The sequence below is a fragment of the Debaryomyces fabryi genome, assembly GCF_001447935.2.
Source record: "Debaryomyces fabryi strain CBS 789 chromosome Unknown contig00056, whole genome shotgun sequence".
NCBI classification, from domain to species: domain Eukaryota; kingdom Fungi; phylum Ascomycota; class Pichiomycetes; order Serinales; family Debaryomycetaceae; genus Debaryomyces; species Debaryomyces fabryi.
The window spans coordinates 38,147-61,237 of NW_015385482.1; the positions used below are offsets into that span (position 1 = coordinate 38,147).

The 23,091-nt window shown below is 37.1% G+C and overlaps 16 protein-coding genes across 16 annotated transcripts; 5 read left to right on the top strand and 11 right to left on the bottom strand.

The window, feature by feature from the left end:
* Window positions 1-74: 74 nt before the first annotated feature.
* CDC42 (Rho family GTPase) lies at window positions 75-650 on the top strand (the record flags this gene model as incomplete). Its single annotated transcript, XM_015611734.1, has 1 exon — window positions 75-650. One exon carries the CDS (start codon window positions 75-77, stop codon window positions 648-650), a length of 576 nt encoding a protein of 191 aa, XP_015467442.1.
* A 652-nt stretch (window positions 651-1,302) lies between these two features.
* On the bottom strand, window positions 1,303-2,109 carry GCF1 (Gcf1p; the record flags this gene model as incomplete). Its single annotated transcript, XM_015611735.1, has 1 exon — window positions 1,303-2,109. One exon carries the CDS (start codon window positions 2,107-2,109, stop codon window positions 1,303-1,305), a length of 807 nt encoding a protein of 268 aa, XP_015467443.1.
* A 635-nt stretch (window positions 2,110-2,744) lies between these two features.
* TCP1 (chaperonin-containing T-complex alpha subunit) lies at window positions 2,745-4,409 on the top strand (the record flags this gene model as incomplete). The annotated part of the gene is made up of 1 exon (XM_015611736.1): window positions 2,745-4,409. The coding sequence occupies one exon, from the start codon at window positions 2,745-2,747 to the stop codon at window positions 4,407-4,409; it is 1,665 nt and encodes a 554-aa protein (XP_015467444.1).
* Window positions 4,410-4,602: 193 nt separating this feature from the next.
* PCL2 (cyclin) lies at window positions 4,603-5,502 on the bottom strand (the record flags this gene model as incomplete). The annotated part of the gene is made up of 1 exon (XM_015611737.1): window positions 4,603-5,502. The coding sequence occupies one exon, from the start codon at window positions 5,500-5,502 to the stop codon at window positions 4,603-4,605; it is 900 nt and encodes a 299-aa protein (XP_015467445.1).
* Window positions 5,503-6,235: 733 nt separating this feature from the next.
* Window positions 6,236-7,489, bottom strand: VCX1 (Vcx1p; the record flags this gene model as incomplete). Its single annotated transcript, XM_015611738.1, has 1 exon — window positions 6,236-7,489. One exon carries the CDS (start codon window positions 7,487-7,489, stop codon window positions 6,236-6,238), a length of 1,254 nt encoding a protein of 417 aa, XP_015467446.1.
* A 213-nt stretch (window positions 7,490-7,702) lies between these two features.
* Window positions 7,703-9,193, bottom strand: ERG1 (squalene monooxygenase; the record flags this gene model as incomplete). Its single annotated transcript, XM_015611739.1, has 1 exon — window positions 7,703-9,193. The coding sequence occupies one exon, from the start codon at window positions 9,191-9,193 to the stop codon at window positions 7,703-7,705; it is 1,491 nt and encodes a 496-aa protein (XP_015467447.1).
* Window positions 9,194-9,450: 257 nt separating this feature from the next.
* Window positions 9,451-11,643, bottom strand: GCD6 (translation initiation factor eIF2B catalytic subunit epsilon; the record flags this gene model as incomplete). Its single annotated transcript, XM_015611740.1, has 1 exon — window positions 9,451-11,643. One exon carries the CDS (start codon window positions 11,641-11,643, stop codon window positions 9,451-9,453), a length of 2,193 nt encoding a protein of 730 aa, XP_015467448.1.
* A 541-nt stretch (window positions 11,644-12,184) lies between these two features.
* AC631_02912 (uncharacterized protein) lies at window positions 12,185-12,559 on the bottom strand (the record flags this gene model as incomplete). Its single annotated transcript, XM_015611741.1, has 1 exon — window positions 12,185-12,559. The coding sequence occupies one exon, from the start codon at window positions 12,557-12,559 to the stop codon at window positions 12,185-12,187; it is 375 nt and encodes a 124-aa protein (XP_015467449.1).
* Window positions 12,560-13,095: 536 nt separating this feature from the next.
* Window positions 13,096-13,380, top strand: CTR2 (low-affinity Cu transporter; the record flags this gene model as incomplete). Its single annotated transcript, XM_015611742.1, has 1 exon — window positions 13,096-13,380. The coding sequence occupies one exon, from the start codon at window positions 13,096-13,098 to the stop codon at window positions 13,378-13,380; it is 285 nt and encodes a 94-aa protein (XP_015467450.1).
* Window positions 13,381-14,125: 745 nt separating this feature from the next.
* AC631_02914 (snoRNA-binding rRNA-processing protein) lies at window positions 14,126-15,421 on the top strand (the record flags this gene model as incomplete). Its single annotated transcript, XM_015611743.1, has 1 exon — window positions 14,126-15,421. The coding sequence occupies one exon, from the start codon at window positions 14,126-14,128 to the stop codon at window positions 15,419-15,421; it is 1,296 nt and encodes a 431-aa protein (XP_015467451.1).
* Window positions 15,422-15,446: 25 nt separating this feature from the next.
* Window positions 15,447-16,304, bottom strand: AC631_02915 (uncharacterized protein; the record flags this gene model as incomplete). The annotated part of the gene is made up of 1 exon (XM_015611744.1): window positions 15,447-16,304. One exon carries the CDS (start codon window positions 16,302-16,304, stop codon window positions 15,447-15,449), a length of 858 nt encoding a protein of 285 aa, XP_015467452.1.
* A 169-nt stretch (window positions 16,305-16,473) lies between these two features.
* On the bottom strand, window positions 16,474-17,817 carry ADA2 (chromatin-binding transcription regulator; the record flags this gene model as incomplete). The annotated part of the gene is made up of 1 exon (XM_015611745.1): window positions 16,474-17,817. The coding sequence occupies one exon, from the start codon at window positions 17,815-17,817 to the stop codon at window positions 16,474-16,476; it is 1,344 nt and encodes a 447-aa protein (XP_015467453.1).
* Window positions 17,818-18,575: 758 nt separating this feature from the next.
* RPS17B (40S ribosomal protein eS17) lies at window positions 18,576-19,410 on the top strand (the record flags this gene model as incomplete). The annotated part of the gene is made up of 2 exons (XM_015611746.1): window positions 18,576-18,578; window positions 19,000-19,410. 2 exons carry the CDS (start codon window positions 18,576-18,578, stop codon window positions 19,408-19,410), a joined length of 414 nt encoding a protein of 137 aa, XP_015467454.1.
* Window positions 19,411-19,534: 124 nt separating this feature from the next.
* On the bottom strand, window positions 19,535-20,251 carry AC631_02918 (uncharacterized protein; the record flags this gene model as incomplete). The annotated part of the gene is made up of 1 exon (XM_015611747.1): window positions 19,535-20,251. One exon carries the CDS (start codon window positions 20,249-20,251, stop codon window positions 19,535-19,537), a length of 717 nt encoding a protein of 238 aa, XP_015467455.1.
* Window positions 20,252-20,441: 190 nt separating this feature from the next.
* Window positions 20,442-21,821, bottom strand: AC631_02919 (uncharacterized protein; the record flags this gene model as incomplete). The annotated part of the gene is made up of 1 exon (XM_015611748.1): window positions 20,442-21,821. The coding sequence occupies one exon, from the start codon at window positions 21,819-21,821 to the stop codon at window positions 20,442-20,444; it is 1,380 nt and encodes a 459-aa protein (XP_015467456.1).
* Window positions 21,822-22,093: 272 nt separating this feature from the next.
* On the bottom strand, window positions 22,094-23,059 carry BIG1 (Big1p; the record flags this gene model as incomplete). The annotated part of the gene is made up of 1 exon (XM_015611749.1): window positions 22,094-23,059. The coding sequence occupies one exon, from the start codon at window positions 23,057-23,059 to the stop codon at window positions 22,094-22,096; it is 966 nt and encodes a 321-aa protein (XP_015467457.1).
* Between the last annotated feature and the right edge of the window lie 32 nt (window positions 23,060-23,091).

Sequence of the window (23,091 nt, forward strand, 5' to 3'; positions counted from 1 at the left end):
GAATATTCCCTTAAAAAGAACAAGAGATTTTTTGAAATTCGTAAGGAACATTATATACATAGAAAATAAGCAAAATGCAAACTATAAAGTGTGTTGTCGTCGGTGATGGTGCCGTTGGTAAAACTTGTTTATTAATTTCATACACAACTAGTAAGTTTCCGGCCGATTACGTACCAACTGTTTTCGATAACTACGCGGTGACGGTGATGATTGGGGACGAGCCATTCACGTTAGGGTTGTTTGATACTGCCGGACAAGAAGATTACGATAGATTGAGACCATTATCTTATCCTTCCACAGATGTGTTTTTAGTGTGTTTCTCGGTTATATCCCCTGCGTCATTTGAAAATGTAAAAGAAAAATGGTTTCCAGAGGTGCATCATCATTGTCCAGGGGTGCCATGTTTGATTGTTGGAACACAGACAGATTTGAGAAACGATGATGTTATTTTGCAAAGATTACAAAGACAAAAGTTGACACCAATTTCTAACGACATGGGTGAAAAATTGGCCAAGGAATTAAGGGCCGTCAAATATGTCGAATGTTCTGCTTTGACCCAAAGAGGGTTGAAGACCGTTTTCGACGAAGCCATAGTTGCTGCCTTGGAACCTCCTGTTATCAAGAAGTCCAAGAAATGTACCATCTTGTAAACGAAGTGGACAAGACTAGACTTTTTGCTAATTGTCTCGTTTTTTGAATTCATTACCACTTTCTATACTGAATTTTCATTTTATTGTCCGTGCTCCTAAGTTGCTGGCCTTGTGCTTTGCTTAGACCCGTCTTTTCGTGGGTATTATTTTTTTGCTGTTGTTTTCATCTTTTCGTTCTAACGTAATCATTTGATACCATCATATCATATTCCATTATCATTCCACCATAATCCTTCATAGTCAGATCTCGCTTATGTTATACAACGCTACGTATTTTGCTGCTATCATTTCTTTGCTTTATGTCTTATTGCAATAATTACACGGATAACAGAAGGAGTATAATTATTCATTGGGTGCCTTGAATTTCATTTCTACTTACAAAATGTCTTGTCGTCATTAATTTTATTACATAGAGAGAAAGAAGAAGCATGAATATATTTTTTTTGAAACATGGATAGGTTAACATGCTCAAGTATGCTTAAGTATAAAATATTTAGTTTAATATAAACGAATTTCATTGAAAGTCACATTTGTTGTTTCTGAGTACTACTATACACGCGTTAGGACTGATTATAAAACATTTACTTTGTACCTATTTACATAATTGATACATATATAAGTACAAATTTATTTACGCTATTCTAAGCAATGTCTAAGAAATGTTGTGGTGCTTCTTGAACGCCTCAATTCTTTGTTGCTTCCATTCCTGAAGTTTAACTACATACTCTTGTTTCGCGCTTTGAGATGGCTCGTATCTTTGTTTTTCTTCGGCTGGTAATAACTTCCATTCATACGCCAAGTCCTTGTTGATCTGTCTGAAGTCACCACCATCATTAGGGTAGTTTTCCTTCACAAACGACGCATACGAAGTAGGTGGGCTCTTTGGTCTAGGAACAAATATTTTTAACATTTCTTCGTTAAACTTGGCCGCCTTTTCTTGATACACTTCCTTCTCATCCTGGGCTAATGTTTTCCAGATATTCGAAACTTCGCTAAGACCGTTTTTGCCGACGGTATTTTCCTTAATGAAGTAGTTATATCCCGATAACTTTCTAAATGGTTTGGTGGCTTTCGCAATAAACTTGTCTTCCTTCTTTTTGGTTTCGGCCAACGCTTTTTTGGCCTTTGCCTTATCAAGAGCTAATTTCGCCTTGTCTTTCAATTGTTGTGCCTTTTGCTTTTCCTTATTCTTCTTATTCGCAACATCATACTTCTTCTTAAGTGTAGCGAATGTAGCCTTTTCTTTAGCGAGTCTAGTCTTTAAACTGGCTAACTTCTTCTTATCGGCAGCTATTTGTTTCTTCTCTAAAGAAAGCAACTTCTTCTTCTCCGCCACTTCTTTTTGCTTGGGAGTAAGTTCTTTTCTGCTAGTGGCACCTTGGAAGCGGCTAGGAGTAAACCCAAATGTTCTTGTAGCTGTCAATACGCGTACTGGAGCTAAATTGACGCTTAAAAGCATCCTATTCATTGAAATCATCATTTGAAATCGAAAACTCTCCGAATTGACTACACAAATTATCAATCTAAGAAGAATTGCCGTTAAATATACATGATGTTTATGCTTGTTTATTTTATGTTACGTTGCGTGTGAGTGGAGGTGAATATATAATCACGTGAGAATTATATGGTCCCAGTTATCATAGAACCGTCATGTAGCTTTCTTTCATGAATGCGATGGTTTATGGGTATTTGGGCGACAAGATAAGGTAGACACGTAGTTGAAAAAGGTCAATGACTAATTTGATTTCAGAAAAACGCCCAGTAAAAGGCCCAAATTTGCATGGGCAAAATTGGATCTTTTATTGAACCATCAAAACTCAACCCACAAAAGCCTAATTGAATTCATTTTTTCACAATTGTATAGAAATATAGATGTTCTAACATATATACCCCTAGAATAGTAAAACAATACCCCTAAGGAGAAGAAAATGTGTCATTTTGTAAATTCACTAAATTTGTTGAAGAGGACGTGCGTCTACCCATAAAATTATTCGAATCAGCGAAACAAGTCCAACTTAACAACATCGTAGTTGAAGAAAAGACATTACTTTTAATAAATCCGTTAAATATAGATATAATAAACGAATAGTGGGAATGTATTCAGCTGCTCGTTCAGAAACGTTATTTCTCGGAGGAGAAAAGGTTAGTGGTGATGATATTAGGAATCAAAATGTATTAGCCGCTCAATCAGTTGCCAATGTGGTGAAATCTTCATTGGGACCGGTTGGTTTAGATAAAATGTTGGTTGACGATATTGGTGATGTTACAGTTACTAATGATGGTGCTACTATCTTATCATTATTAGACGTTCAACATCCAGCATCTAAGATTTTAGTTGAGTTGGCTCAACAGCAAGATAGAGAAGTGGGTGATGGTACTACATCAGTCGTTATTATAGCCAGTGAATTATTGAAGAGAGCTAATGAATTGGTAAAGTACAAGATACATCCAACTACTATCATTACTGGTTATAGATTAGCCTTGAAAGAAGCTATCCGTTACATCAACGAGGTTTTATCACAACCAGTTGAATCTTTGGGAAAAGAGACTATGGTTAACATAGCCAAAACTTCAATGTCGTCGAAGATTATTGGTTCTGATTCAGAATTCTTCAGTCAAATGGTTGTTGATGCCATGTTGGCCGTTAAGACCACTAACTTGAAAGGTGAAGTTAAGTATCCAGTTAAGGCAGTTAATATTTTGAAGGCACATGGTAAATCTTCTACAGAATCTGTCTTGGTCAATGGTTACGCGTTAAACTGTACTATCGCATCTCAAGCCATGGTTAAGTCCGTCAAGAATGCAAAGATTGCTTGCTTGGACATCAATTTACAAAAGACAAGAATGGCTATGGGAGTGCAAATTAATATTGACGATCCAGATCAATTAGAAGAAATCAGAAAGAGGGAATACGGTATCATTATTGAGAGAATCCAAAAGATTATTAACGCAGGTGCCAATGTGGTCTTAACCACTAAAGGTATTGATGACTTATGTTTAAAGGAGTTTGTTGAAGCTGGTGTTATGGGTGTAAGACGTTGTAAGAAGGAAGATTTAAGAAGAATTGCCAGAGCAACTGGTGCAACTTTAGTTAGTGACTTAGCTAATTTAGAAGGTGAAGAAACCTTCGAAAGTTCATACTTAGGTCAAGCTGAAGAAGTAACCCAAACAAGAATTAGTGATGATGAATGTATATTAGTTAAAGGCACTAAGCAACATTCTTCTTCTTCAATCATATTGAGAGGTGCCAACGATTACTCGTTAGATGAGATGGAAAGATCATTACATGATTCATTGTCGGTTGTGAAAAGGGCCTTAGAAAGTGGTAATGTTGTTCCAGGTGGTGGTGCTGTTGAAACAGCACTTAACATTTATTTGGAAAATTTTGCCACCACAGTCGGCTCAAGAGAACAATTGGCTATAGCCGAATTCGCCAACGCATTGCTTATCATTCCAAAGACCTTAGCTGTCAATGCTGCTAAGGATGCTTCAGATTTGGTTTCAAAGTTAAGAACTTACCATGCCGCTTCCCAATCTGCTTTGCCAACTGACACTAAGAGAAAGAAGTACAAGAATTACGGCTTAGACTTAATTGAAGGTAAGATTGTTAATGAAACCACCCACGGAGTTTTAGAACCTACTATGTCAAAGATCAAATCATTAAAATCCGCCTTAGAAGCTTGTATTGCCATTTTGAGAATTGATACCATGATTACAGTTACCCCTGAACCTCCTAAGGAAGATCCTCACGGTCATTGAATGTATATAAAATACGATTGAATAGAATAAATGCAAGTTAATTAAATGCTACAGTCCAAGACCAAGTAATGATATTAATAAACGATTAATAAATATATTGTCACTCTATAGAACACGTAGAAATATATAACTTAAACCAGTAAACCCTAAAAAACCCATTTGAAGAATTGAAATAAAACCATAACCAGATATATTAAACAAGAATTCTTCCATTATTAATCACATTAATACCAGATTGATTGTAATTACTGTACATGAATTTTGCCTTCTCGTTTTCGGTTGGAATGTTTAAGGTGTTTACCGATTTACCAGATAACGGGATTCTGCCCTGCTTGGACAGTGATATGTTTTCGTCTTGCTCGTCAAACGATGATAAGTTATAGCTAGACGAGCTGTTGCTGTGTAAAGACAACGAGGACTGTGATGAGTTCAACGACAATGAAGACTTAATCGATGAAATCGAGGTAGACGAGTTAGATCTCGAACCAGTACATTTGTAAGTGTTCGACAATCTGTAGTAGTTAATCTTAGCGTTACATTCGTCTTGATGCTTCTTACGAATGCTATTTTTGATGGATGTCAAAAATGGCTGTAATACCATAATTAGTTCGTCTTCCTTGACATTGATATCCCACTTCAATAATCCAATCAACTCTCTTTCTGCCATATTGACTTCCTCGATAGATAATAATCCATCGGTGTATTTGGTCCAGTGCTTGTTCATGGGCGACGAATCGTTCAACGACTTTGCACTCAAAATTAAGGAACCTAAGAAAATACGGTGTCTAGTAGTTTCCATACCAACTGCATTAGCTGGCAAGATGTTTCTGAGCTTGTTAAGGTATATTAAACTAGCCATTAATGTAGGTGTTTGAACATTTGAGTATTTGATCAACTTCTTGATGAATACCGTTAATGGCACATGTGTCTTGCCAACCGGATTAATTAACAAGTTACTGTCATTCATCGACATCTTCTGGGGCTTTGGTGTCTTGACCTGAATGACTGAACTAGTGGTAGACGCCAAAAATGAGATCATCTCTTCACTAACCGGCTGCCTGGAAAAAATTCTCAAAGCTTCTCTGTCTGACATCTTTTACGTATTGTGCTACCAAAATTTACCTTCAGAGAAAAACCTTCAAATCTGATAAGTCTCTAAACTTATTCTCTATAATCCAAAGGATTCTTCACCATATATATACTATTGCAGTTACCGACGTCCAATTAGTACCCTTCTTAGCAATATTTCTGAAACGGTATATTTTTGGAACAAAGAGCGCGTTGAATTTCGCATCCACCAAATCGTGAATTTTTCACTTACGTTACGGAAAGGCACGGCCTACTTCACGATTCTTTGTTACTATGCTACAGGATTTTTAACACGATTTTTTACACGCCTATAATCGTGAATTCACTCACTATCACATTCCTGTCCACGTAATGTGATTTCACGATATGTGGGACGGTAATTGTCTATGTGCGCAACCCTGGAGTCCATTGACATTCCAACGCCTACCTACGTCGCCATGCTCTATGTAAATACTAATAAAGCATTCGAGATACTCACGTGAACTTATAAGATCCCAATTGAGTATAATGTCTAGTAGACTAGTGCAACAGAATAATAACGAGTTTTGACGAAGTGTCGACTGTTGCCTATTACGGTAATTTTTTATTTTTCATGGCCATTAGCAATGCTTCGCACATAGCAATAGTTTATATAGAACATAGAATACTATATAAAATTAGACTAATCGGTCAAACAGTGGAACGGGGTACCGTATCTCTGTGTAGGCAATTCTGTAGACCAGACGTGTAGATTATGATTAATTAATGACATTGTCTGGGTAGTAGAAGAATGCAAGGGCCACAATAAGGTATGTACTGAGCAACATTGCACCTTCTAGCCAGTTCAGTTCACCATCTAAGATGACCAAATTGGTAATAAATACAGAAACGAACAAAATAGCGGTTTCGAAAGTGCTGAAGTACAACGACATGGGGACATCGATCACCCATCCGACCAAAACCATGAAGGGGGTGACAAAGATGGCGATTTGTAACGAGGAACCAACAGCGACACCAATGGCCAAGTCCATCTTGTCCTTCATGGCAACAATGATCGCCGTGACGTGCTCAGCTGCATTACCGACGATTGGGATGATGATCAAACCAATGAAGGTCTTTGATAATCCGGACGACTCGACAATATCATCAATGGAGCCCACCAAGTAATCAGCACAGAATGAGACCAAAAGGGTTGCGATACACAATACTACCACAGAGCTGAAAACTGATAACTTTTGCTCTTCTGGCTTGGCATCATTTTCATCTGGAGGTAAGCTGGTGGTGATGATACCATCGTCAGCTTCCTGTGCTTGCTCCTCGAATAAAGACTTGTGGGTCTTCAATTGGAATAACAAATATAAGATGTAGACAATCAATAAGATAACCGAAACACCTCTAGACAACGAAAGGATTAACGTGTCGGACGACCCTGGTTCTGGGAACCCATGTTTGCCCTTTGGGGGTGGTAATGTAGCATGGAAAGCAGCTGGAATCAATAAACCTGCAGTAGCCAATGCCATCAAGGATGACATGGTCTGGGCAACTGTCTGATTGAATGTCTGTTGCACTCTTGTGATCCCTCCTGCAATAAAACAGCACCCTAAAACTAATAACAAATTCGACAAAATGGAACCCAACATACTTGCCTGAACAATTCTGACTTGATTTTCCTTCAATGCAATGATAGAAACAATCAATTCCACAGCATTACCAAAAGTAGCATTCAATAACCCTCCAATAGTCTGGCCAACATTCTCGGATAATTCTTCTGTAGCGAACGCTAATAACGAAGCCAAAGGCACAATAGCAAAAAAGTTCAACCAGAAAACTGCATTAGCGGACCATTTTAAATACTCAGCTAAGATCCCCAATGGAACAAACACTAAAAGGTAATTGACTGGTGAAGACTTGAGAGTCTTCACGAAAACACGCAGCACGGAGGCTTTGGTATTCGCTAAAGATCTAGTTTGGTTTTCCCCAACTAAAGGAGTTCTATCATCCATTGACGGCATTATCGATTATATCACTTACTTACAATCGACCAAATGATAATTATATCGTCTTTTAATTATTGTACTAATACAATAGCTTCCGTTTCTTGTATTAGTTGCTAATGGCTTTTTGACGGATCACGTGACTATATAAAAGTCATATAGCCATTCATTATCTGGATAATTACAGTATTTAGAAGGATTTGATATAATCTAATTAAGTAATCTATATAGCTAATAAACCAACTCTTTCCACAAGTAAGGCGTGAAAACAATTATAGCAGTGAAAATGGTATCGAATGCTTCAATTAAGGCAATAGGAAATCCTAAAAGGCCTCTGTCTATAAAGTTGCAGTAAATTGCATAGAAGGCCACACTGAAGAAATGGTTGAATAACAACATAGGGAAAGGTAAAATTCCTGATAACAATCCAATTGGACCTGATACGCAGTCACCTCCGAGAACAAAATATTTGAAACAGCCTTTTTGTAAAATCATTAAAGCATTTTTGTCGGCAGCGAACAAAGTGTACAAGGCTATAGATAAGGTATTAAGCACAGCATCAAGATTCTTACGCTTCTTATGGAATGTACTTAATTGTTTGGTTAATATTTCGTGGTTGTCCAAGTCCTCTATGTATCTTGGATGTAATAATTTAGCAAGTAACGCACTGTCATTTAATCCGACGGTCATTCCTCCCCCAGTCAAAGGATGTCTCATATTAAGAGAATCCCCTAACATAATTAAGCCCTTAGTCTCTTTCCCCTGCTTTACTGCCGGTAAATACTGATTAGGCATCGCTCTAAATTTTCTTGTCTCCAAGGCCTTTTCGAACGACGGTTGGGTTTCTTTGGGTAACGCAGGTAATACTTCGTCACGAAGATAATTATACAATTCATCGTTTGTTTGAGAAGGTGGTTTGGTAGACCTGTAAGCACACAATATTCTTGTTTCGTGTGGTGATATTTGGTATATCAAGATGGGAGCATGCGATCCTAATATGACATGTCCACGGTTGGGCATAGGCAATTTTGCATCGACAAGCTTTAAACCAACAAAATAAGACCCTACTACTGGTACATTTTCGGCACAAAGTTCTTTTCTAAATTTTGAATATATTCCATCGCAACTTATAGTTAATTTAGCTGAGTATGTCTTAAGTTCCAGGTTTTGCTTGACTAAAACACCTGTAACTATACTAGGATTTTCTTCATCTCTAAGTATCTTGGTAGCCGTGCCTTCAACCCATGTCACGTTAGGTTCACTTTTAACCATCGCTCTCAAATTCATCAAAAATTCTCCATTGTGAAACGCAACACCTCGAACACGTTCGTCTTCTTCCCAGTCCTTCGAACTCAAAGTATAATCGCTCTTCATCTTATCGTTACCATCAAAGACACAGTCTGGTACCAGCTTGGCAGGGCTCGTTTTCATTGCATCCTGTTTATCTGGGTAGTCTAATCGAACTATTTGTCCACCATATTTAACGTAATACCCTGTAACATGAATAGCTTCAATATTGTTTATAGCCTGAATCATACCAAGATCCTTTAATGCTTTAACCCCTCCAGGTTGTAATAATTCTCCTACGATTCTGTCGGGTGTAGACCAATCTCTTTCAATGATCAAAACTCGCCTGCCTTGTCTTGCGAGAGCTGTTGCTATAGTAGGACCTACAACACCAGCTCCAACCACAATAACATCATAAATGTCGTTAACACTCATCATTAATTCTACCTGATATCCTAATATAACTCCAACACGTTTGAACAGATGAAAAATGAACGTATTTATGTATCTAAAATCAATATTTATGGCACCACTCACATGCTGATCTCGTCGTATAACTTTTATATACCGGAGAAACGAAAATTCTCTTTTTTTCATCAATTTCCATTCAAAAACATACGACTATCATAGTGTTAATACTACAAAGATTATTGATATATTCATTGTCTATTAATTATATATGGTATGAGAAATCAATCACTTTCTTCCTCACTTTCTTCCTCGGCTTCTCTTAACCAATCGACCCATTTACCAGTCAAAGTTCTAACTTGAACCAAATCATCATTGGCAGTAGACGATTCTGAATCCCACCATTTATAGATATTTTCCTCTTCTACTATATCTTGATTGTACAATATGTTAAGTGCCATGAATAAAATCTTTTGATTGTACGATTTATCCACTTTGGAACATATTTCTTGTATGATTTGCAATAAGTCGACTTGTTCGAATTCTTCGAATACTTGTCTCTTGAATAACAACCCCCACTTGTTGAAAATTTTTTCTGTTGCCTCTTTAACATCCAAGGTATCAGTAGTGATAAAATGGACAATTTTGTGGATTAATGCTTTGGAAGTAGCTAATCTGACATCATGATAAGTAACATTCATGGACATTCTCAAGGTATTCAATTCCAATAATGCGGTATCCAAATCGTGGTTGTTCTCCATGGATCTGTCAACAGTTGCAATAGCTTCTTTTTCAAAATCTTCTTCTTCTTCTTCGGAAAATACGCCGCCTTCGTAATCAGTTGATACCATTGAAGCTGACGATAATCTTCTATTTCTTGATGAAGTACGACGGTGGTGCTTCTTGGCCTTAGCATTAGAAACGGATGCAATAGAATCATCAGAAACATTTAATGATTGCATTTGATAAATTATACCGGAATAGTTTTGTGATACGCCATATTCTGAATCAGATTCTTCGTCAAATTCGTTGTCTGACACGTATAAGAAACCGACACCGTTGTCCCCAACCACATCTACATCATTTACAATCTGTTCAGTATTTGAAGTTTTACCACCATTAGTCTTTCCATCTTCTTCGTCACTATCGAATGAAGGACTCAGTTCAAAAGATTCGTCATTTCTATCGATCGGCTTTTCTACAACTCTGGTATTATTTGAAAGATGTATGCCATCCCCGATAACCACATTATAACCAATGACTGTTCCTGGATTTAATGTAACGTCGTTACCAATTTCAGCATTTCCAGCAATGATACTGTGATCGATAATTGAGTTATCCTTAATTATAGCATTATCCCAAACGTAGGAGTTATTAATAATAACGTTGTTACCAATTTGACAATTTCTACCAATGACAGACTTTTTGATAGATGTACCTTCTCCCACAGATGAATTGGTACCAATGGATGTACAACTGCCTATTTTGCAAGATTGCGCCAAAATAACTTTATCCTCTTTATAGATGTGATTGAATTCATAGCTATAAGAATTGCTTTCCAACAAGTTTGAATCAGGAACTAATGGGTAGCACCACCTGGCCAAGACATCTTGTGAAATAGCATCATAGGTTGCCCAACTTTCTACTCTTGCAGCATATTCAGATCCATCAGTAATATAGGCATAGATGGTTTTCTTCAATAAATCAGACGTCAAAACACCTTTGACAAAATCACTTCTTAAATATTGGTAATCAAAATTCTCTTGGAAAATTTGTGGTACATGTGGAGTGCAAATATCAACGCAACAATCAATTAAATCATTTCTAATAACCATTTCATCTTCGATATCCTCTAATAATTCGGGATCGATATTTATGCTGCTTCTCTTACCATCAACCGGTGGAATACCTTGGTAAAATACACATTTCCCAGTATCCTTATCCAAAATAAAAGTGGCCGGATCAACTTGTGATCTTGTACGGTGCAATGGACTAGCAGGTGTTAACACCATTGTTACAATATGATCTTTATCCGTTTGCTTTCTTTGCTTGTGAGCATTCATGGCCTTTTCAAAATCGATATTAGTCACTACATCACCGGAAACCAACAAAAAATCCCCTGAAATCAACCCTCTATTGTCTAAATCTCTCATTGCATCCCCAACAGACCTAGATTCCAAAGACATAATGGTACTAATCTTAAAAGGTGAAGTTTTCGATGACCATTTTGACTTTTCAATATATTCTTGGATTTGGTCAGCATGCGAAGAGCACATTAAGTACACTTCATTTACCCCAGCGTTAGCTAAGAATTCCAATGTATATTCAATTAAAGGGACGTTAGCTAAGGGTAATAAGCATCGTGGTAGAACAGATGTCAAAGGCATGAATCTGGTTTCAAATGAATCTGTTAATACAATCGCTTGAAAACGATCATCCTGAACAATCTCCTTTTGCTTCTTATTCTTTGGAGGCATTCCAACTTATCAATACTAGCACTAGGGTCAAACAAACCTTATAAAGAGTATATTCATCTATAGGTATTATGAATCAGTATTCACAGAAAATTTGGTTAACCCGATGAATTGGCAGATGATACTACACGTGACACAAATTGCAAAATGCTTCTAGCTATAACTAGAAGACTACTTGATATATGGACTGGACTACAGGAGCTGTTTATCGGTTATTGTCCCTATCTTACGAGTGGATGTATGAGAGAGAAAGAGGGAAAAGAAATAAGAGAAATAGCGCAACTGGAAAAAGGTTAAAGAGATGACACCAATATTTAATGTACGTCTTAGGTGAGTTTATTAGATTATTTACGTTTTATGGGTGGTCAACCATAGAGAGAACCACCAGCACATATAACCATAGATAGAATCATCAATATATATAAAGCTCAATCCTGCTGGGAGGAACAGAAATTTATTGAATAGCTATGATACCTGCATTATGGCTGGATTATAGCATTAATTGACAGGTTGATTTATGTATTGATAAAGATAAAGTATCAGTCTATTCTTTGCTAGCACTAGAAGATTGTGACTTGGGATATCTTCCGTTCATAATAAGCGAAAATATACCCAATGCAAGAATCCCAGTACTGGCAATACCAAAGTTCTTAATTCTGACAGCCTTTTGCGTAGCATCCATTATTCTGTTATTCTCTACATAGGCCCATTTCCCATAAAGGGAACCTAACCATGTACCTATGAGTATCTTGTATTTGTTATCTTTCACAATCGTAACAGTTTTTTCAGATGTTGACATTGCTTTCCATCTTCTGAAATCTTCTAAGATCTTGGCTCCACCACCATACGAATGCATTTTTCTATCAAAAGTTACTGACCCCTGATCAGCCCAAAATGCACAGGATCCGATAGTAGGCATGATCAATATACATGTTTTAATACTTGTACTGAATGACTTGAATTTAGCTGGATGTCGTATTCTCAAAAAATTGAAAAGACCCAAGGAAAGAATAGATCCATAAAAGAGTCCTTTAGCCCCTTCCGTTGCTAGGTAAGTAGCATGTGCCTCTCTTTCTTCCCTATTAATTATCTTCATGACGAACAACTAACACTATTGCAAATTGTTATAGAATTCTCGCATTTCCAAAATTTTAACGATTACCTGTTCTCCTAAATATTATACACTATAAATACTCAATTATGGATCACTCAAATCATATGGATAACGCAATGTCTTCGCTGACTATGGACCATTCGATGCCTGGAATGGACCATGGTGACATGTGTTCTATGAATGTATGTTCTTGTTCTCCTCCTCTGAAAAACCACGTATTAACAATTATCTAGATGATCTTTACCTGGGACTGGGAAAATACCTGTATTATATATAAATGGTGGCATGTGAAGTCGTTGACCGACTTCATATTATCTTTTATAGCAATTGTCCTTCTAGGGATGGGATACGAATTCGCTAAGTTTTGGTTTACCAAGTGGGAGAAAGGCCACATCAATCTTGTATTGGGTGCAACTTCCAATTCTAACTCCCTGGCTATAACTCAGTACAAATTGAAGCGGTCATTATTCTACGGCTTTCAAGTGGGATACTCTTTTATGCTAATGTTGGTGTTTATGACCTACAATGGGTGGTATATGATAGCCGTAGTTATCGGTGCTGCAATAGGAAACAACATATGGGGGTCACTTACCGAACCCACTGAATCTTCTATGGCCTGTCATTAGCTAATATGCCCTAAATCATACATCTCTAATTAATTAAACCTCATTTTACTCATCTGAAGGTTTGCTACACTTTTGCCAGTGGTCAAATCTAACAAGCTACATACATATTAATATACGTGATTCATTACAATGATATAATACAATTAGTCATAGAAACAATTCCATTGCATCATGAAGGGATTAATAATTAACCATTAATCAATTAACTGAAATTATATATGTATATATATAAGATAAAATAACATTTTGAGAAATGATAGGGTATAAGTATATTTATTAGAAATTACCCTTAACAGGTGCTCTAGTGGCGCAGAGGTTAGCGCTTCGTGCTTATAGCCGTATTACGACGATTTGGTTATACCATAAGTCACGGTCGTGTGAGGAACGCGACGGTCGTGGGTTCAAACCCCTCCTAGAGCATTTGTCTTTTTTTTTTTGATTTTCGCTATACGGGTATTAGATACTCAGTGTTGCATTTGCAGTGTTTTTTTGGGATTGATCTTATGATGGTAAATCGATGCCTTGTAAATTTTAGATCACATTCAAGAGTGTTAGTTTAGTAGGTATTCAATGACTTCTTTACTGGAATACTCCTAATACTTCTATTATTCATACTTGATCTAATCGTCTGTAATGGTTTTGATCATTTTGCACGACTCATAATTTTTCAATCAGCTCATCTCTCAATGTCAGAATAAAGATCTTCTAGTAAGTAAGACATAGCTTCATAAGATTAAATAGAGTAATGGCGGAGAAAGTTAGATACTACTTGGAACAATCAGTTCCAGAGTTGGAAGATTTAAAGAGAAAAGGGATTTATGATAAGAATGAAATCACCATGATCATGAGGAGAAGAACCGATTTTGAGCATAGAATTCAAGGAAGAGGGTCAAAGCCAAGAGATTTCTTAAAATACGCAGAGTTTGAAACCAACGTTGAGAAGTTGAGAAAGAAGAGATATAACAGATTAAACAAGGTAGGACTCATTGATACGAAACCTAGTTTGTCGGATTGGGCAGGATCTAGAAGAATTTTATTTATATATGATAGAGCTACTAAAAGATACCCCGGCGACATGAACATATGGTCACAATATTTGAAATTTGCAAAGGCAAATGGTGCAATTAAGTTGATCTATAAAGTTTATTCACGTTTATTGCAATTACAACCAAGAAATATCGATGCGTGGTTATCCGCAGCTAAATACGAATTTGAAACCAATTCCAATGCCAAAGGTGCTAGAGTTTTATTCCAAAGAGGTTTAAGATTAAATCCTGATTCGTTTGACTTATGGATCTCATATGCTCAATTCGAATTAACATACATTTCAAGGTTATTGGCAAGAAGAAAGGTTCTTGGCTTAATTACTGACAAACAACAAAAGGAAGAAATGGATAACGAAAAGACAAAATTAGATAAGGCTATTTCTACATCTGACTCTAATGATGATCTTGATGGTGACACCATTAGCTTGCCAACAGGAGATGATGAAATGAAGGAAGAATTAACACATTTACCAGAAGCGGATATGAACATGTTGGGTAATCCCGAAACTAATCCAGCATTGAAAGGGGATGTAGCATTAACAGTTTTTGATTTATGTATTCCCGAAATATTAAAGGCTGTTCCAAAAGATGCTGCTGCTTCTAAAAGAGATGATAAAGCATTTGAAATTATAAATCAATTTATGACGCTTTTTGATAAATTCAGTGATTTGAATAGAGATTACTTATATTCACATGTCTTAAATTATGTACAAACTAACTATCCAAATGATTTGAGGACATTGATTATTGATATTACCTTACCCATCAGAAATGTTGAAATCAATAACGAAAGCTTATCTGAATTATTACAATTATCAGTCAACAAATTTATTGCATATAAGTTGAAACTTAATGATTCGAAACAGAAGGAAACACTTATTAATACATACACCGAATTTTTGACTGACAGATTCCTTCATTCTACTACTGAAAAGCCTTCAGAAAGAATTGATACTTTATTACGTGCAATTATTAAGAAGTGCCGTACTATTTAGAATATTATATATATACATATATATATCAATCTTGTTTAGCAAAGCCAGCTTCTGTATCCAAACTCTTATACATATTTTTAGAAATTTTAGTGGTCAACAAGCGATAACTGAATGCTAATACAATTGCACTTGTAAGGGTGCACGCAAGACCCATGTAAGTCAAAAATAATGAGTAGGACATGGCAATAAATTTAAGTGGGAATCTGTAGAAACCATCTGAAAATGGTAAACCATTATTAGAAAAAGATTCAGCTTGCGATCCGTAGTTCTTCAACCCATCCAACCATCTGACCGCAAAATTAAGTGTTAAGTAGTTCCCGATCACCACTCTTGTAGTATTTGTGCTTGATGACCAAGCAATGGCACTTATTACAGTGTTTTGTTGAGGAATGTTGTTCGATGGTTTAGTTACCATAAGGTTCATAGAACTATCGACGTCCAAATGCGAATCATGAATTTCACCCCTGAAGTTAAATGTCAAAGGAACATATGCTCCTCCCTTTTCAAGATAATATGGCTCGCTACTCAATGGGATACGACAACTAAATGGTGCATCTTCGTGTATGTATAATTGGAATAAGTGGTATAATTCATCAGTAAACCCAATCGTACAGTTCACGTCCTCGTTGACTCCGTATTTAAGGGAAAATGGTTTACCGGTTTCCTTACAGTTTGGAAATGGTACGTATATGATTTTATCTTTATCATCGAAAATATGTTCACCGTTTTCAATATTTCTTGAAATACAATCTATAAATACCTCTTGACCTTGTTCATATGGTTTAATTTCTAAAGGAATTTCCCCATTTCTGTCCAATGGGAAAAACTGTCCAATGGCCCTTTGTACTAATACTAGTCCGCTGAAGATATGTAATAACTTCATTATTATTTATTAAAGATACAATTCAATACTAGAATGAAATCAACTATAAGATTGCGTATAGCAGTATTGATGATCAATGAAAAATTCCGCGTCTACACAATATGCACGTCCGTTTCTAGAAAAACCTCTATTCGATATAATACAACAACTATAATACAAATCCATCTATTTACCCCTGAGAACACCAACCCATTTGCACGAAGAACTCATAGATCTTAGATGCCTTGTTGACATCAATTTTCAATGATTGTCTAGCATCCTTTTTCTTAAGAATACCGTTGTTCTTAACTGCTTCCTTCATTAATTGATTCTTAATTGCAAGATAAGGTTTTGGAAGGATCCTCAAAGTAGCACACAATTGCTTTTCTTCGTTTGAAAGCAAATCGAAATCCGCAGCATGTGAAATATCCAACGGGGCTCTTGTATTACCAACTTTTGGCTTGAATTCTGGCTGTGGGGAGTTAGCCAACGAGTGGTTCTTGCGCCCATTGGAAGGGATTGGGGTGTGGCCGCCCATTGCTCCTGAGTTTCTCCCATTCAAACCGGAACCATTGCCCATACGTTGATAATGTGCCATTCTGATCAACTTGTCCTTTTCGAACTTACCACCATCCTCAATAGTGGTGATACCGTTACGCCTCCAGTGTTGCAACTGCAGTATTCTGATACGGCACTTAAGTTCTGTGAGAATATCTCTACTAAACTCATTGAAATCTTCAGGAGTGAGAATTCTGATGAATGCATTGATTTTCTTTAAGAGATCTTTTTCCTCTTTCGACTTCCGTTTATCAATACCAATATTTTTCCGGTACTCCAACAAGTTGTTTAAAATAAGCACACGCTTTCGCTCTGCTCTAGTAGTCAACCGCGAGTTGTAAATGTCTAAAATTGTTAATTTGACCTCGATATCTCCAAGAGAGTCCTCAGGATCAAACACCATATCCTTAACGGGCACCTCTGCATCATTTTCGGCCTCAACATCAAACTCGAGTCTACCAGGCATAAACCCTTGGATTTCGTGACATAATGGCACCGAAGCCACCGTTTTGGTTTTGGGAGGTGGCAAAGGCATGTTCCTGCGGAATTCCAATCTTTCCTTCCGTTGTTCCAAGAACTGGCTCGGGGTGATATCACTGAAATCCTTGTCCATCTCTGGCAACGGATATTCCTTCGAGTTCAAATATATATCAAAGTAGTGGTCCCTGACCTCATCCTTCGATCTGTTTCCGATGTGATCAGCGACGTCCTGCCAGTTACCCAAGCCAAACGTCTCACACCCCTGTACCAAAAGCAACTCCTCGTCTGCACCCCAGTCCTTATCGAATATTGGGTAGGTGTTCTGCTCGATCACCTGGTAATCGTGCCATGGCTTGTGGTCACCTGTAGCCGATCCTGATGCAAAACATGGAACACACAAGTCATAATCCGCACATATCGCACACTGGATCCGTATTCTGTTCGTGCAATCCGAAGAACACACATCACAATGATACAATTTCGTTTTGCTCTCCATTATTGCGCCTTTCTGTAGTCTTTATGTATCTTGTTCGGACTCTATTCTTTCGTCTCCACTGTCTATCTCTCTTGTTTCTCAATCCAATCTTCAATCTAGCTGTATCGTCTCAATATCCGTGTTCCCGAATATCTCCTATCGATCTCTGTTTCTGCAAGTATCCTTCTACTACAAAAATTGACCGTCTATCAAAATTTCTCGATATCTCCTGTTATCAGTATTGATCAAACGTGTGCTATCAATATTACCGCCAATACTACCGCCAACACTAATAACGTGGAATATAGTCAATCTATCTTCGTTAGCTTCCTAAAAAGTTCCTGGATGTATTAACGCTAATTTGTACGTTGTATAGACCCTTTTGTCTACTAAATATACCTATGATGCCTTGTGCAACACTATAATGATTCAACCTTTACCGTGCGCTCACCACCGTAGTATACATAGTTAAGTGTCAGATTATCCGCGAAGTCATATATTGGGGTTTTGTGTAACCTTTTTTCGACTACGACAATGTCTCGGGTTTAGCCCTTAATTCCGCGTGATTTCAAAAACAAAACCAGTCACAACCGTCCCGTGATAACTTACTTATCTTTTCCTGTGTATAGTCGACATGACACAAAGGTCCGCGAAATCCAAAATTTTTCACATTTTCCACCTTTTCCACCCTCTGCAGCAGAGTAAAAGAGAAAATCCTATACATTTTCTTACGTTATTATACTTTTTTGATCTATAATTACAAATACTAATCAGCTAAGATGGTATGTACATATAAGAATACATTGAAACTAGGGATATATGACACGGACATCGAAGACACACATAGAACACTAGAAGAGACGTAATATGCGGACATAAAGAGAAATAAAAATTTGCATGAGTGGACGAAAGCAACATTATTATGGAAAAAACATAGAATAAAGCATAGAGTAGTAGCATCGTGGATACGAGATAGTGGGCATTGATGCGAGAGATGTAAGACAGTCGATATAGTAGACAAATATCGAAGAGTGAAAAAAACTTTCAATGTCTGAACACATGAGAATGTATGGTAGTGGGAATTTTCAATGGCTTTTGTGATTTGAATCCATTAGATGTTACTGTCTCGGTTGCAATGCGTGTCGAGTAGATGGCCGTTCTTTATCCACCAGTGATAATAACATATACTAACAGAAGATATAGGGTCGTGTTAGAACTAAAACCGTTAAGAGAGCTTCCAAGGTCTTGATTGAACGTTTCTACCCTAAATTAACTTTAGATTTCGAAACCAACAAGAGATTAACCTCCGAAATTGCCGTTATTCAATCTAAGAGATTAAGAAATAAGATTGCTGGTTACACCACCCACTTGATGAAGCGTATTCAAAAGGGTCCAGTTAGAGGTATTTCTTTCAAGTTACAAGAAGAAGAAAGAGAAAGAAAGGATCAATACGTTCCAGAAGTTTCTGCTTTAGACTTGTCCCACACCAATGGTCAATTAGAAGTTGACTCTGAAACTGCTGACTTAGTCAAGACCTTAGGTTTCAAAATCCCAATCCAAACCGTTGCTATCTCTGCTCAAAGAGGTCCAAGACGTTTCGCTAAGAGAAACTAAATGGATAGATAATGTATGTAGTGTATTATCTTTTTATGTGCAATTAATAAAAAAGAACTCGTTTTAAATATTACACGGTGCTGTACAATATATAACTATGTTTATAAAAGCAAAGTAGTAGTAGTTAAGCAATATCGCTGAGAAACTCGTTAGTAAGGACATGAATCCTTTTCACTTTGCTGTCGAAGTCACCTCTGGCTGCCCCCAACGATGTTGCATATTCGTTGATAGTGTCGTTGAGATATTGAAACCTTTGCAACAAAACGAGTCTATTCAACACTAATCTTTCTATAAGCCTCCTCTGGGTTTCAGCATTCTCTAATCCCTTTACAACCCATTCTTGAAAGCTCATACTAAGCGAAAGCTTGTTCTCGATCGCATAATTTTTGAGAGCTTCATCGAATGTTTCGTCTTCAACACCGCAACTTAATGGAGCATGGTTGTGCTGGAACTTAGTTGCAGCTAAGGCGCCCAATTCATCATCAGCGTTAAACCCTTCCAGTTCTTGGTGTACCTCGTGCTTCAAAGGTGATAAATGGAGCTTATCTTGTTTTGTTCTAATTGGTGAAAGGGGTTTCTCTAATGTTAATGTGGAGTCGAATGTATCATTCTTGCAATCAGAACTCCCATTAGGGTTGGCTAAGAGTTTAGTCAAAACATTTTTACGTTTGGCGGCTTTAACAGGAGACATTTGATTCTCGCCCTGGTCGTCATGTACGAGCACCCCAGTTAATTCATGGTTAATTTGCTTGTGTGCTGGTGTTGATGTTGCAAATGAATGGTTTAATTGTTTTGCATCATCCAAATCCTGACTTAATTGATTGTTTGTTGGAATCTCCATCTTGTTTTTTATAATATTTGAAGAAAAACCTACTTGAGCGGCTATTTGGGTGCAATTATATATTTCGCAGCTGTTTTAAATAATGGTCTATAAATGAAACTAAACATTTTATATACTTAGACTGCTGTTTAAAAGATAATTAGCTATTAATGAATTATTCGTGATGTTGAATTATTACTCATATAGTGATCTAATCATTAGATGTCTCATCCTCTTCATCCAATTCATCGCTTTCATTATCGTCATTATTCTCATCGTCGCTAACGAAGACACTGGCATCGAAATAAAGAGAAGGATTTAAACCAGATATATTAGCTGATTGTGCCTTGCCGTCCAATAAAATCTCGCTCATGATTTTTCCTGTGCCTGGAGCATTATTGATACCCCAGCATGAATGTCCCGATGCCAAGTATAATCTTTCGACGTTGGTTTCTCCGATTAATGGGCCACTTGATGATGGAACATCTAAAACTGGTAAATAGCAAGCCTGTTTTTTCAAAATATGACCCTTGCTTAAATTTGGGGAAATTTTACTAACTTGTTTGAATAATTCATCACATTTAGATTTGACGACCTCAACATCGTCAGTTGTCTCGGGGACATCGACAGCAGAATCACCTTCCCCGCAAACGTATACTTCGTCTTGTCTAGCATAAATTTCGGGTGATATGTATGATCTAGGACCGGTTTTAAGTTCTGTGAATATGGCAAATGGTGAAACAGGTTGGTCCTCATAGGGTGATATTGTGATCGAATGAGCTCTCAATCCCGAGATTGGACAGTCAGGTAATATCTTCGACGTCCATGGACCCACAGATAGCACAATTTGATCCCCTGTTAATGATACTATCTTATCCTCATTTGATTTAAGACTTGTTGGCTTATATTTAATCCCAGTTGCCACGCCAGTTTCCATTGAATATGTAATTTCGCTCACTTTGCCAAGAATTAACTCAAGGCTTCCTTTACTCTCCTCTGCCGCTTTCTTCAATATAAATGAAGTGAACTTGTATGGGTGGACTTGTGCCGTGGTATCAGTATCGCCCAACATTGAGCAGCTATCAATAATTTGATCATTTATCCAATTTAAGTCCTTGGGTAACTTGGATTTCGACCTCGAACTCGAAGAGTTTAACGAATTCTTTTTTGTTTTACTATTAATCGCCGCTGAAACAGTCAGCTCGCCATCTTGGTTATCTGCGGCATTGTTGTCTTCCGGTAATTTTGTTATATCCCCTTCCAATGATACTGTGGTTAATCTTCTATATCCCCATTCTTCACTCCCATTATACAAATCACTTAATTCCTGATGTAAGTGAAAAGACAATGGTACGATCTGTTGCGGAAATGCCCACAATGCCAATAATCCCCCTGCTTTACCACTAGCTCCACCTGCAACTCTCTTACTCTCAACTATAGTTATGTGGTATTTACTTGGATCAAATTTCTTATGCTTGACAATATAATAAGCTGTACATACTCCAATAATACCAGCGCCCACAATGATTATATGTTTTTTTCCTTCGTGTTCTCCAGAGGGAACAGAATTAAATTTCAAGTATTCGGACATACTAGATATATTTCTTGATTCACCTTATATTCCGTGGCTTTCAATGGTCCGTAATAAATGTACTTATATATTATAAAGCAATTAATATAACAATCAGCTCATTTTTTTGAAATCCGATTTCTAGGTTATGTATTTTGTGTAATTAATAAGCTGTGTGCATTTTTTGCAATCAACTAAACATACATTGTAATAAATACAAATCTATATATCAGAGGTTTTGTATGACCGCAATCTAACATTCCAAATATAAATGTCCTTTGAACGTTAAAATTTTAATCGGACTTTGTATGCGTAATTAATCCTTTATCCCTTTTGAAAACTGTTTCAGTCAATACCTTGACAAACTTCGTTAATTGAAATGTAAATAATGTTAACAACATGACTATTATAGTCAATATCAATTTTTCATTCCTTGTCCATAAGTCATAGTCAAAAAAATGTATTTCATCCTTCTTTTTATTTTCCATGTATCTCTTAACGGTATTTCTGTCCGGGGACCAATATGGTTCGACCGTTTTATGAAACCTATCGTTTCTTTCGATTTCTAGTTCACGCGATGGCTCATTAACCAAATCGTGAAATATCTGGTACTTTTCAGGTTGGGATTCTACCACAGTATTTGGAATTGGGTGGACGTGTTGCGGCATATTAGACGTAAGAATAATCGTATAATGGGGAGATGGCAATTTTCTTATAATCTTCCTAATAAGCTCGTCATGTTCTCGTATCACCGAATATCTCAATTCCAAGTCGTCTCTTGGTGGGAGCTCACTAAGGTCAATCTTAATGACTCTGGTTCTTGTGTCAATATACTGCTCCACCTCTTGGTCATCGTCATGAACCACATTCATAGACTCTGCATGACAGGTGCTGATAATATACTGCTCAATAAAATCCAAATCCAACGTGCCTCTGACCCAGGGTATTCCCACTACACTGGAAGCCATCGTGAGGTATCGTCTCAAAAACGGCCAATTTTCCGACTCCTTCACAGTCATATCTTCCAAAATTAATCCTGGCTGATTTATTACTAGATATTCATCGGAACTGCATTCTGTGACCAAGCGTTTAATTAAATTGGTAGCCCTCTCAGGTGTCTGTGGACCGCTACCGCTGAGTTCTTCTTTCAACCCTTTTGCCAACCGATGCGATGCTACTAACACTGGAACAGCATTAAATGAAGCAACTAGTTGAGTGATGGCTATTAGTACTACTAATCGCCTTATACTGATAAACATTTCTATAGATACGAAACATATAGGTTACTCTT